The sequence below is a fragment of the Salvelinus fontinalis genome, chromosome 2, assembly GCF_029448725.1.
Source record: "Salvelinus fontinalis isolate EN_2023a chromosome 2, ASM2944872v1, whole genome shotgun sequence".
Taxonomy (NCBI): Eukaryota; Metazoa; Chordata; class Actinopteri; order Salmoniformes; family Salmonidae; genus Salvelinus; species Salvelinus fontinalis.
In genome coordinates, this window is record NC_074666.1 from 44,593,531 (window position 1) to 44,607,506 (window position 13,976).

Sequence of the window (13,976 nt, forward strand, 5' to 3'; positions counted from 1 at the left end):
CATGACTCCAAACAGACATGCATTGACTTCCATTGTATTTACTAAACCTCTCCCTAATTTATTATGTACTTTTCCTGGAAAATTGCCTGTTAAAGGAATGTGATTCCCTTTGCAAAACATAGAAAGTACCGTACAGTTAAATATGTAATCTTATCGATGGGTCCATTTTCTTTCTAACGGTGCCGTTCTGTACTTTCTGACAACTGCAGCTAACAGATGCTTGCATGAATTAAATATCGGTTGAGGATGAAGTAGAACAGCAGGGTAGCGAGTGCAGAGCAGCAGAGGAGCCCAATTTGGAAGCATTTTGGGGGAAAAAAGACGGCAATAAACAACACAAACCTAAAGATGTGCTACACACTTAACTGTACACCCAATGGAAAAATGTGGCTTTAAATAATAATCTGTCTGCATAGCATTCCTCCTGGTAATGACCTATTCTCTAAGTGATGTCTTTGGAGGAGAACACTAGGCGCTCTGAGCCTCTTTTCACATGTATAATCTATGGGGAAATGAATGAGAATGTGAAAATGTCGCTCTGTACTCTGTGCAATTAACAACCGGTGTTGTGGTGGTATGATAGGGTAGAGAAACAAGATTCAACCTATTAAGGAAGTCCCCATGCTGTAATGGTACATAATTGATAGGTGAGAGGAGAGCACTTGAAACAGACCACTACAGTTTGTACTCAGAATCAAGAAGCCAGTCATTGGGGGCATGGCCATTAGCTGGAGTTGGCACTGTTATTTGGATCGGGCCACAGTCAGTCATGGCCAGGGTCAGTGAGAAATCAATGGGGCTCTCCGGTTATTGTGACAGTCACCACACACCCTCTCTAGGGACGACAAATGTTCAGGCTAATGCACTAAGGAAGCTCTAGTCTAGAGCACACAGTATTTTTCAATTCTCTCCATGGCTAAAGCAGTAAGAAATAGATGTCATAGTTGTAAAAGACTGAGTGTGTTTTATTTAGTATCATCCTAATTAAAACATTGAATTAAAAAGAAAGAAAATGTGTTGCATTATTTGAGCCCCAAAAAATATGTTTAGGGGTATTTTATGAAGGAAATGATTTGCTTTGGAAATGTCCAAATATTTTCAATGTTATTATTTTCTATGTTGGCCCTATGCATGGAAAGGCCCTTGTAAAGGATCCAATTTTTAAACCCAAAAATTAAATTTAGCTGGCAATAATGAATATTAACTGAAAAAAGATCTTATGTCGTTTTTTACATTAGCCGTCTCTGACTTTAAAGAATGTTTCTCTCAAAACTATGATTCCTAAAATATGTGTCTGGAGAACTCCATCGGATTTGTCTAAAATTAATCAGGAATGAGCAAGGTCAACTACACCATAAGCACCCCTATTTCATGTTCTCATTACATGTAGTAAAAGTTCTCTACTTTTTATATATTTAAACAAACAATATTGAAATCACCATGGTCACAACCATAAACTGTCAACTTCATCTCCCTGATAGATTAAGATAGGATATGAATTCTGGTTAAAATATGTTTATTTTAATTAGGTTATAGAATCATGATGCAACTGAGGAAAAAGAACATTGCTACGTTGTGTACCACTTGAATGAAGAAAGAGAAGAATGCAATTCTTGTCAACACCGTAAAACATAAATTCTGTCAGATTGCTGAAAGATCTGATTAGATGGTTGTTTTTCATTTTCATTTTCAAATGAATAATTTTCTATATATTTTCAATATTTTTCTTTTTAGAGTTAAAAATATGTCTGTCTTGAGTTTTTGCTGTAAACTCCGTCAGTGGCTTGTCACTCTATCACTGATGGCTAACTCCCTGATGATAATTTTTTGGGGTCAATATTATGAAATAATATTTTAATCACTGTTCGGCAACATATGCTTAAACTATTGACATATATGCTGTGTTAGATCTAAGGGATAATGTTTGCTTTAGAACTAAAAAAACATGCCAAAATGCTAACTAAATTAGCCCTGGAGCATTATATAGCGCTGTAAAATAAAAAAAATTAAAGAAGTTTGGAGATTTGTATTACATAGAGTATTTGAATAACCTAATATTAGAAAAAAACAATCAAGAGAGGCGCATGCACGTACCGATGGGGAGTGAGAAACTCCGTTTTGTACTGTCAAAACTGTGATTATATTTACAACATAGTTCAATATTAAGCCTCTATAATCTATAACTCAATATCTTCAAAAGCAACAGGGAGAGAGTAAATGGTCAGTTATATACAACAGCGAACCAATCTGTGGGTAAGTCATGGCTTCCCTTAGAGGAAAAGACAAAGAACAATTGGAGATGCAAATGAGAGCAATGAACAGCTAAAAAATATACAGGAAAACATAGCTAAAAGGCTCTCAATGCTCACCAAAACAAACAAACTGTTACAATACGTTGTTAAAAAGGAGATTTTCTTGAAAGGAAAGTAGAGTCTATTGTGTCAGATATGGGCATGTGGACGAACAGGACAACAAAATTGGCCTTCTGGAAACAAAGGTGCAAACTTTAGAAGATGAACTGGACCAGCAAGAAAACAGAATGAGACAAAACAACATGAGAATATTGTCCCTACCAGAAGACGAAGAAAAAGGAGACCTTTCCAGCTACATGATCAAGCTGATATCGGAGGTGCTTGGCATGGATGTATCCCCGGAGGATCTGGAGCGATACCATCGCATCGGCGTGAAACAGAAGAACGCTAAATAACCTTGCATGGTAATCTTTAAGCTTTGGAACTATCAGACCAAAGTCAAAATCTAACACCAGCCCATTTGATTCGTCCAGGACTTTTCTGCTAAGCTGAGGAAAAAAACGTCAACAATTCATTACGATCGCATAGTCACTGGAGGAAAAAGGAATCAAATCTCAACTCTGATTCCCGGCAGTGCTGTCGGTATGGAAGGGAACACAGAGGATGGAGTTCACAAGCACCGATGAAGCCCTGAACAGGCTGCAGGAAACCTTTCCAGTTGAAAAAGAGCCCAGTGACCTGAGGAGAGGAAGAAGCAGAAAAAAGTGATAAGCACACTTGGCTACATACAGTGATGCTCAAGACCAGTTTATCGTAAGTTGAGACAATATTCTTTCCCTCTCTCAACAATACAATCTAGACTTTATTGTCCCCAAGTAACTGTTCTTCTCTAGGAAGTAATGATGCAATTAGTCTATGGCAATGAGATACATGGACAGTGAAAAGACAATATAAAAGGAGAAATATAGCATGTATGTAAATAATTGTCAATAATTGTTCTATTGATGTGTGTGTGTGTGTGTGTGTGTAGGTGAGAGGTTGTGCGTGGGTGTATGTGTGTGTATGTGTCTGTGCATATGAATGAGAGAGTGAAGGAGGGTGAACATGAATATGTGTAGGAGGCATAGGTATATGTTGTGTATGAATGAATAAGAATAGATGAGTTAGTAGATGTATAGAGGGGTGTAAATGTGACTGAGAAGAAGGGAGGGGGGAAATGATGGGAGGTTGGGAAACACTTGGGTAAGAGAGGGCAAGTATGGGAGTTGGTGATTAGCTTGACTTGGGTGGGGTAAAGGGGTGGGAACTGTGAGGGTGTGGTGGAGAGGGATGGATTTGGTTTGGGAGAGAGAGAAGGACTTAATAATATTACAGTGTAATTTAATTTACTTATTTGTGACTTGCAAACCCGCTGAAAAATGAATAAGAGTTCTGGAGAGATTAGGAAAGGATGTCGATGTAACGTTCCTGACCTGTTTTCTGTTGTTTTTGTATGTGTATAATGGTCAGGGCGTAAGTTTTGGGTGGGCAGTCTATGTTTTCTGTTTCTATGTTGGTTTTGGGTTGCCTGGTATGGCTCTTAATTAGAGGCAGGTGTTTTGCGTTTTCCTCTAATTGAGAGTCATATTTAGGTAGGGTGTTCTCACTGTTTGTTTGTGGGTGATTGTCTCCTGTTTCGTCCATGTCTGTACCATACGGGACTGTTTGGCTGTTCGTTCGTTTTGATGTAGTCTGTTCCTGTCCGTGAGTTTTACGTTTAGTTATGTAAGTTCATGTTCAGGTTTTCGTCTACGTCGTTTTCTTATTTTGTAATTTTGTAAGTGTTTTGTTTTTCGTGTTGCCGTCGTATTCTAATAAAGAGATGGCTTATTTCCCTACTGCTGCGTATTGGTCCACTGATCCTTCTCTCCTCTCCTCATCTGAGGAGGAGGAGGACAACAGCCCTTACAGTCGAATTATTATTATTATTCCTTGTTTGTCATTATAACTAAGATTCAATGGTGGTTATTGGGGAGAATGGCGAGGGGGTTTATCCGGGGGATTGGGATGGGGTGACTGGGAGGGCATCAGACTCTTCTCTGAGGTGAGAGTGGGGCCTCCACTCATCCCATTTCAGTCTCCCGGTGGACCCACTCTCCCGAAGCACCAGCCACTAGATTTTAATTTAATTTATAAGTTGAAACAAACTGACCACAGTACTTAAATGGTAATCTTTCTCCAATGTATAGTCCATTCTGAAAGTATTCAGACCCCTTGACTTTTTCCATATTTTGTTACGTTACAGCCTTATTCTAAAATGTATTAAATAAAAATGTTCTTCATCAATCTACACACAATACTCCATAATGACAAAGTGAAAAAAGGTTTTTAAACAGAAATACCTTATTTACATAACTTTTCAGACCCTTTGCTATGAGACTCTAAATTGAACTCAGGGGCATCCTTTTTCCATTGATCATCCTTCAGATGTTTCTACAAGTTGATTGGAGAACACTTGTGGTAAATTAAATTGATTGGACATGATTTGAAAAGGCACACACGAATGTATATAATGTCCCACAGTTGACAGTGCATGTCAGAGCAAAAACCAAGCTATTAGGTCAAAAGAATTGTGACAGGATTGTGTCGAGGCACAGGGCCGATGGTCAATCTGACATAGCTCCAAAGTTTCTCTGTAGAGATGGAAGAACCTTCCAGAAGAACACACATCTCTGCTGCACTCCTGCATTCCACCAAACCTTTATGGTAGAGTGGCCAAACCGAGTCCCCTCCTCAGTAAAAGGCACATGACAGCCTGCTTGGAGTTTGCCAAAATGGACCTAAAGGACTCCCAGACCATGAGAAACAAGATTCTCGGTTCTGATGAAACCAAGAGTGAACTCTTTGGCCTGATTATCAACAGTGAAGAGTGGGGGTGGCAGTATCATGCTGTGGAATGCTTTTCAGCGGCAGGGACTGGAAGACTAGTCAGGATCGAGGGAAAGATGAACCGAGCAAAGTACAGAGAGATCCTTGATGAAAACCTGCTCCAGAGCGCTCAGGACCTCAGACTGGGGCGAAGGTTCACCTTCCAACAAGACAACAACCCAAAGCACACAGCCAAGACAACGCAGGAGTGGCTTCGGGACAAGTTTCTGAATGCCCTTGAACCGGATCAACCATCTCTGGAGAGACCTGAAAATAGATGTGCAGCGATGCTCCCCATTCAACCTGACAGAGCTTGAGAGGATCTGCAGCGAAGAATGTGACAAATTCCCCAAATACAGGTGTGCCAAGCTTGTAGCATCACACCCAAGAAAACTTGAGGGTGTAAAAGGTGCTTCAACGAAGTACTGAGTAAAGGGTCTGAAGAATTATGTAAAATTATGTAAAACAATTATGGTGTGGGGGTGCTTTGTTGGTGACACTGTCTGATTTACACTGCTCAAAAAAATAAAGGGAACACTAAAATAACACATCCTAGATCTGAATGAATGAAATATTGTTATTAAATACTTTTTTCTTTACATAGTTGAATGTGCTGACAACAAAATCACAAAAAATTATCAATGGAAATCAAATATATAAACCCATGGACGTCTGGATTTGGAGTCACACTCAAAATTAAAGTGGAAAACCACACTACAGGTGGATCCAACTTTGATGTAATGTCCTTAAAACAAGTCAAAATGAGGCTCAGTAGTGTGTGTGGCCTCCACGTGCCTGTATAACCTCCCTACAACGCCTGGGCATGCTCCTGATGAGGTGGCGGATGGTCTCCTGAGGGATCTCCTCCCAGACCTTGACTAAAGCATTCGCCAACTCCTGGACAGTCTGTGGTGCAACGTGGCTTTGGTGGATGGAGCGAGACATGATGTCCCAGATGTTGGGATTGGATTCAGGTCTGGGGAACGGGCGGGCCAGTCCATAGAATCAATGCCTTCCTCTTGCAGGAACTGCTGACACACTCCAGCCACATGAGGTCTAGCATTGTCTTGCATTAGGAGGAACCCAGGGCCAACCGCACCAGCATATGGTCTCACAAGGGGTCTGAGGATCTCATCTCGGTACCTAATGGCAGTCAGGCTACCTCTGGTGAGCACATGGAGGCTGTGCGGCCCCCGAAAGAAATGCCACCCCACACCATGACTGACCCACCGCCAAACCGGTCATGCTGGAGGATGTTGCAGGCAGCAGAATGTTCTCCACGGCATCTCAGACTCTGTCACGTCTGTCACATGTGCTCACGTGCTCAGTGTGAACCTGCTTTCATCTGTTAAGAGCCTAGGGCGCCAGTGGCGAATTTGCCAATCTTGGTGTTCTCTGGCAAATGCCAAACGTCCTGCAAGGTGTTGGGCAGTAAGCACAACCCCCACCTGTGGACGTCGGGCCCTCATACCACCCTCATGGAGTCTGTTTCTGACCGTTTGAGCAGACACATGCACATTTGTGGCCTGCTGGAGGTCATTTTGCAGGGCTCTGGTAGTGCTCCTCCTTGCAAAAAGGCGGAGGTAGCGGTCCTGCTGCTGGGTTGTTGCCCTCCTACGGCCTCCTCCACGTCTCCTGATTTACTGGCCTGTCTCCTGGTAGCGCCTCCATGCTCTGGACACTACGCTGACAGACACAGCAAACCTTCTTGCCACAGCTCGCATTGATGTGCCATCCTGGATGAGCTGCACTACCTGAGCCACTTGTGTGGGTTGTAGACTACGTCTCATGCTACCACTAGAGTGAGAGCACCGCCAGCATTCAAAAGGGACCAAAACATCAGCCAGGAAGCATAGGAACTGAGAAGTGGTCTGTGGTCACCACCTGCAGAACCACTCCTTTATTGGGGGTGTCTTGCTAATTGCCTATAATTTCCACCTGTTGTCTATTCCATTTGCACAACAGCATGTGAAATTTATTGTCAATCAGTGTTGCTTCCTAAGTGGACAGTTTGATTTCACAGAAGTGTGATTGAATTGGAGTTACATTGTGTTGTTTAGTGTTCCCTTTATTATTTTGAGCAGTGTATTCAGAATTCAAGTGATGTATCAGATTACCTGGCCTCCGCAATCACCCGACCTCAACCCAACCCAACTCCCAGGAATGTCATACATGATGGATCATTAGCCTATACACTACCTTTCACACATCTAGATGGTGAGGTAGGTTGGGTGTGGGCCCAGAGACAGCAGGGGTTCAAACTGTAGAACCCAGTTCCTACATTTGAATATAAAAATGTATTTTATCAAACAAAACTATGCTACATTTTATCTCTGGTACCTACAGGATGACAAATCGATGCAGAATTACTGAATGTAAGTGTATTATTTACCTTCAGAGGTGAATGTATCAAACCAGTTGCCGTGACAAAAGTGTTTGGTTGTTGTGCACTCTCCTCAAACAATAGCATGGTATTTTTTCACTGCTACTGTAAATTGGAAAGTGCAGTTGGATTAACAAGACTTTAAGCTGTCTGCCCATATAAGACATGTCTATGTCCTGGAAAGTTTGTTGTTACTTACAACGTCATGCTAATCACATTAGCACACGTTAGCTCAACCTCCCCGGTACAGGGACACCGATGCCGTAAAGGATAAATCCAGTTAGTTGCATACATTTTGTGATAGCTGATACTTTAATCTATCGACATATTTACTTCAAATGTTGTAAATATTATGAAAAATATTTGTGAACAAAAAGTAGAGTTTGTCCCAAATTTCCCCAATGTCGACAGTTTTTGTTACTACATTGTTACTACATACTACATTTGTTACTACAACTGCCATTTTCATAAAAGCACAACATTTAGTGGAATTACTTTTTCTTTCAGATTGGTGTTTTTTGATATAAAAGTAACAGTCATCACAAATAAATTAATTTGATCGCTTTAAACATTAATATATTTGGTTTGTTACCGTAAATTTTTTTTATACGTGCCTGTCTCTTGTAGGACTTACAACGCAATTATTTTTAAGGTCAACTGGCACAGAAAATTCGGGCCACTCTGCATAAAAGTTGATGGTCGCACACCAATACAATGATTTGAGAGTCAAACTATCACTTACATGAACATTTGTTTCATTAGTCCCTTGTTGATTTAGTCCCAAAATGTCTTGAATGTCAGCAATCAAGTTTTCAGGATATATAAAAAAATATTTTTGGCGACCCACTTGAATCTAAATGCAACACAAATTTAGCTAGGTGTCTTCTGCAAGTTGTTCTCTAACCAGTGATGTACACATTATTCCCAGATTTCATGTGTTTTTTGAGCTGTGTTAGTTGTAACAGGACCTGCAACCTCATTTCCCCCGCTTGCGCGTTTGATTTCAACCTGATAATCGATATTTGAGTGATTGACAAGACAGTGTTACATTTCTCTTTGTTGGTGATCCTCATATCAAATTGCAACATTATAAAAAAATAGCTGGCAGTCTAATGCAGGTTTTCCTCTAACCAATGATGTCAAAATATCTCCAGTTTCCAAGTGTTTTTTTGAGTTGTGGTAGTTTCAACAGCGTATACAACCTGATATCCTCCCTAATCAATATGGGTGATTTATTGCCATTTGTCAAAACAATAGGGTTTTTGGTACGTGTGCAGTTTATAAGGTGCTCATAAAAAAAAGTTTACAAGTAATATGATCACTGTTGTTGCACATGTACAGTACAGTATGTGTAGATAGGACATTTTATGTTTAGGTTTTCAATATAGTATGAACTGTTTCTGCATATTAGTTATTGATTTGGACACATTAAAACTGTATTTTTACATTGGGCTATTTAGGAACATCATTTGAACTTTCAACATTATTTCCAATGGTATTGTACTTAATCTGGTAAAAACTGCTGAATCAGGACCTCAGACTGGGGCGACTGGTCCAAAAACATGCTGCAATTGATTTATTTTGATGATATACCAGAAATACGGATTTGCCCTGCCTACTCTCTACACTTTCTGACAGACACCTGGCGTGAAAAGGGATTGATTTACCTAACGCAGGTTAGCAGATTGGAGATGTCTCCCAAACAGAAAAATACACAATATGCAGGTCTGTCATGTGGGTCCTAGACAGGTACTGTATGGCTGACAAGATGGAGCCACACAGTAACTGGAGACACCAGGTTAGTTCAATTACCCAACGAAGCAAACACACGTGAATGATTGACTTGCCATTCCAAAGCATAGCAATGTGTGCACTCAAACAAAGATGGTCAAAGCATGGGGCATTTAAGATCATTTTTTATTATTATTGTCAGTTTGAAATATGAACACACAATCTTCAACAAGAAAATACATATGAACCAACAATCTTTTACATTACAGGGAGTCAAATAGAATGTAATTTTCCATTCACTGTGGAATCAACCAGAACAAAGGAACGACTTTGACTGACCTGTGTCGGGTGAATGACTTGACTGTCTTGTATTGGGGTAGAGGGAATGTGTGTGTGCCAGTCACCAGAGATACAAATGATTTTGATCATGAGATTTGGTCAAGAAACCAACAAAGACATTTCTCTTGATAACTGAGACGAAAGTGCATCCGTATGCCGTAAATGTCTACAATTTTGTTTCAATTCACTGCTATTTCTAATGTCCCTATTCAAAAATAAATTAAACCAAACTCCAATGCATACTTAAATGTCACGTCACAAACAGCACTATACTATAGGGTAGGTCCAATATAAGCTCAGTCAAAAATAATAATTGGAAATAAGTTTCTGCAATGGTTATACCGTGGACTTCTCAGAAGCCCCAGATGTTGCTTTCTGTACATATGTTTTAAAACAACTACAAAAAAAGTAAGACAAGTTTTATTGAATCTACCCTTAGCATGGCCTTCATTGAGCCCATATGATATAGTTTCAGTCACTAGAATGACCTTATCTTTCAACAGACATTGGGATCTGTTTTATCAGTACATTTACCACAGTAGAACACTTGAATAATTATGTGGTACTTATTTAACCTTTATTTATCCCATTGAGGTCTGAATACCTATTTTACTAGGGTAATACTCATGTGGTATTTATTTCTAAATGGATTTGGGGTTAAAAAAATTATGCCGGTGTGGAGTGGATAATAGGTGCGCTATCTCACTTTATTAGCTAAGTGCTCTGCCATATGGAACAATGTATTCAAATGAAATCCAAGTTCAAGAATAATTTACAATGATGCCGATGCCTTGGGAATCCTAAATTGCAGTGCTGTATATTTCTAATCATTATCAAATCAATGCGACCCTCACACAGACATAGCCCATTTGAAATGTGTGATAAATGCACCCATATATCGGATGTAATGTGGCCTATTTTGATGGCAGCATCACAGGTTTGAAAAATCTAAATGTTTCCCTTTCTCCACATTTGTGAATACAATATTAAAGTCAGACTTCATCGTACACGCGTGCTGACATCAACAACAGAAGACTGACAAAACGGACACCTTCCTTGAGGCATTCCCACTTAAGGAAGAGGCAATACCAGCAGTCCTGGCAGATTAGATTTTGTTGCTGTTGATTTCTGGGAGAAAGCAGGAAGTTTCCCCGCTGTTCATGATGTTGAGTCTACCTTTAAGACCTCTGAATTAGGATTTGTTTGTCATGAGCTCAACAAGTGCTTTGTCTGATATAGGCAACATTAAAACCAACACAGGAATTAATCATTTAGGAGACAGCGATGAGAGATGAACATTCAAGTGTGTCTGCAATGTCCTGTCAGAGAACTGTGGAATAGCAATACCACAGCAAGTATATCCCTTTTCATTGTGTGTAATCCATCCCTTATTACATCTGTCAACGCTACTCTGAACATTGGTCTTGCTTACATTTACATTGCAGTACATGTATCTATTGAAAACAGGGTGTTTAGAGGACAGACTGAAATAAATCAAGACCAGGGTCAGCAATCATAAAGGGTCTCAGAGTAGGAGTGCTGTTAAGGATCAATTCCCCCCTGTCCATGTCAACACATTCATTTCGAAGGCAAAACTGACCCCAGATTAGCACTCCTTCTCTGAGACGCTTTGTGAATATGGGCACAGATATTTTAATAAAGTTTAAAAAATGATCATGAAGAGGAGAAACTGCTATGTGGTTTATAAACTGGGAAAAAGAGTTGATGCACTGCACAGAAAGCGGCAAAATCCTTGTATACCGAACAAAAATATAAACGCAACATGAAACAATTTCAAAGATTTTACTGAGTTACAGTTCATATAAGGAAATCAGTCAATTGAAATACATGTATTAGGCCCTAATCTATGGATTTCACATGACTGGGAATACAGATATGCATCTGTGTGTCATAGATATCTTTAAAAAAGGTAGGAGTGTGGATCAGAAAACCAGTCAGTATCTGGTGTGACCACCATTTGTCTCATGCAGCACGACACATCTCCTTCGCACAGAGTTGATCAGGCTGTTGACTGTGACCTGTGAAATGTTGTCCCACTCCTCTTCAATGGCTGTGCAAAGTTTCTGGATATTAGCAGGAACTGGAACACAGTGTCGTACACGTCAACCCAGAGCATCCCAAACATGCTCAATGGGTGACATGTCTGGTGAGTATGCAGGCCATAGAAGAACTGGGACATTTTCAGCTTCCATGAATTGTGCACAGATCCTTGTGACATGGGGCTGTGCATGGCACGACAATGGGCCTCATGATCTCGTCATGGTATCTCTATGCATTCAAATTGCCATAGATAAAATGCAATTTTGTTCGTTGTCCGTAGCTTATGCCTACCCATACCATAACCCAACCGCCACCATGGGGCACTCTGTTCACAACTTTGACATTAGGAAACTGCTCGCCCACTGCCATTTTAGAGTGGCCTTTAATTGTCCACAGCACAAGGAGCACCTGTGATCATGCTCTTTAATTACCTTCTTGATATGCCACACCTGTCAGGTGGATGGATTATCTTGGCAAATGAGAAATGCCCACTAACAGGGATGTAAACAAATTTGTGCGCAACATTTAAGATAAATAAGCTTTTTGTGCATATGGAACATTTCCGGGATCTTGTATTTCAGCTCATGAAACATGGGACCAACTTTACATGTTGCGTTGATATTTTTGTTCAGTGATTTCATGGAGCATGGATTGTGCTTGCCTGTTAAACAAAATCTAATTGCGTAAAATTAAGTGGATGGTTATAGAATGTTTTATTGTAGCTCCTGAGTGTCACAGAGACATCGACTAGAAGATATACCCGATTTCAAATCAATCCAAACTCAACCCTGGTTATTTAACTCGGTATACCACACTGTATGAGAATATTTTAATGTATCTGCACTCTATTGGGAGACAATATAAGCAATCTATTTGAATTTCCAGTCAAAACGTACCAGTTCAACACAACCAAACAGTTAATACTTATTGGTTATGAGAGAGTATTTTGGAACAAACTCAAAACAATGACCGTACAAAAATACTGATATTAACAGCTGAGAAACTCAGAGGAGAATCCTAACTTCCACTTCAGTCCAATTTTCACTTAGTCTCCCACTGACATCAATGCATCAGTAAGTGACTGAAGTGGAAGTTAGGATTTGCACTTAGAGTGATCCATAGAGTTGCTATTGGACACGATCTTACTCCTTAGCTACCAGCACTGGTTAGTTTAGATGGGAACACTTCAGAATTGACCATTGTAAATACATTATAACTTACAAAGTACCTTAAGGTAACACCAGCTGTAGAGACATTAATAAACTTTGCAAGTGATTACATTAGCTGAAGTTATATGTCCACAAAAATGGAAATAAACTCCCTTTCCATTCATAACTAGTTAAGTAATTATTCTTCAAACCACATTGTATAGACTTGTGCAAGTTAAAAGAAAAGACAAACATGGTCTTTGCACAAATAAATACAACTTTTATATTTTATTTACCCCTTTCAATATATGTGTTAGAAACAACATAAAAATAGCATAGCACAAACAACTGAAAAGATCACAATTTACAATGATGAGAGGAAGAAGAACATTTGTCAAAATTCCATTTCTTCTTAACCGTTGTGGTTTGTGAATGTATCAGAATCCGAAATAATTACAGCAAAAACAAACATGATTACAGGCTTTTAGGCCCTAGAGGGATTTCAGTCCTTCTGGTCCTTGCCTGTGTTTGAGGTGTTTGTTTAGTTCACCTCGTACACTTAACTCTTGGGGCTAAGACTCTCGGGGCTAAGACGACTGTCAGTCAGGGGAAATTGAGATAAATTAAATGTAAATAACAGACAAACCACATCGGACAGGCCTATTTTTGAGACCCACATGAATAAACATTTAAGAATCATATCATAATGGGAGGTGAAACTAAACAAATTTTAAAAAAGCAACTTGTTATGTCCTTAAAACTGAACTAAAATTAATTTTAAAAGTATATGTTACATAATACTTTTTAGCGGTTCGACATGATGTAGTAGGGTAGCCCATGCACTCTGTGCATCACGTTTGTGGTTCCAGGTGAGAGAAAACACACAAAACATGCAACCTTGCCCTCGGATGCCAGAAAGCCCACTGCATCAAAACTTGAGCAGAAACGGAAGGAGGGTGACCAGAAGTAGACAGGTGTAGGTGTGTACGCGTGTCCCCATCGAGCCGCTGTTCCCATCCTGCACTGCTCCGGGTCCTGTCATGGCGAAGGTGGAGGGCGGAGGAGAGGGAACAAAACATTTGGATGAGTTTGAGGCATTCAAGATTGGTTTTGCCCTTTGTCTTGCCTAAACCTGTCGGATGGATATCACTATGT

General features: G+C 40.0%; 1 protein-coding gene across 4 annotated transcripts in view; it reads right to left on the reverse strand.

Annotated features, from left to right (window-relative positions):
* Positions 1-9,441: 9,441 nt before the first annotated feature.
* Positions 9,442-13,976, reverse strand: part of LOC129819489 (opioid-binding protein/cell adhesion molecule-like) — a 527,446-nt gene continuing 522,911 nt past the window's right edge. For all 4 annotated transcript variants that reach the window (XM_055875804.1, XM_055875794.1, XM_055875818.1 and 1 more), the window contains one exon: positions 9,442-13,856. In XM_055875804.1, coding sequence (XP_055731779.1) covers positions 13,750-13,856 — 107 coding nt within the window. In that variant the 3' untranslated portion in view covers positions 9,442-13,749. The remainder of the gene's footprint in view (positions 13,857-13,976) is intronic.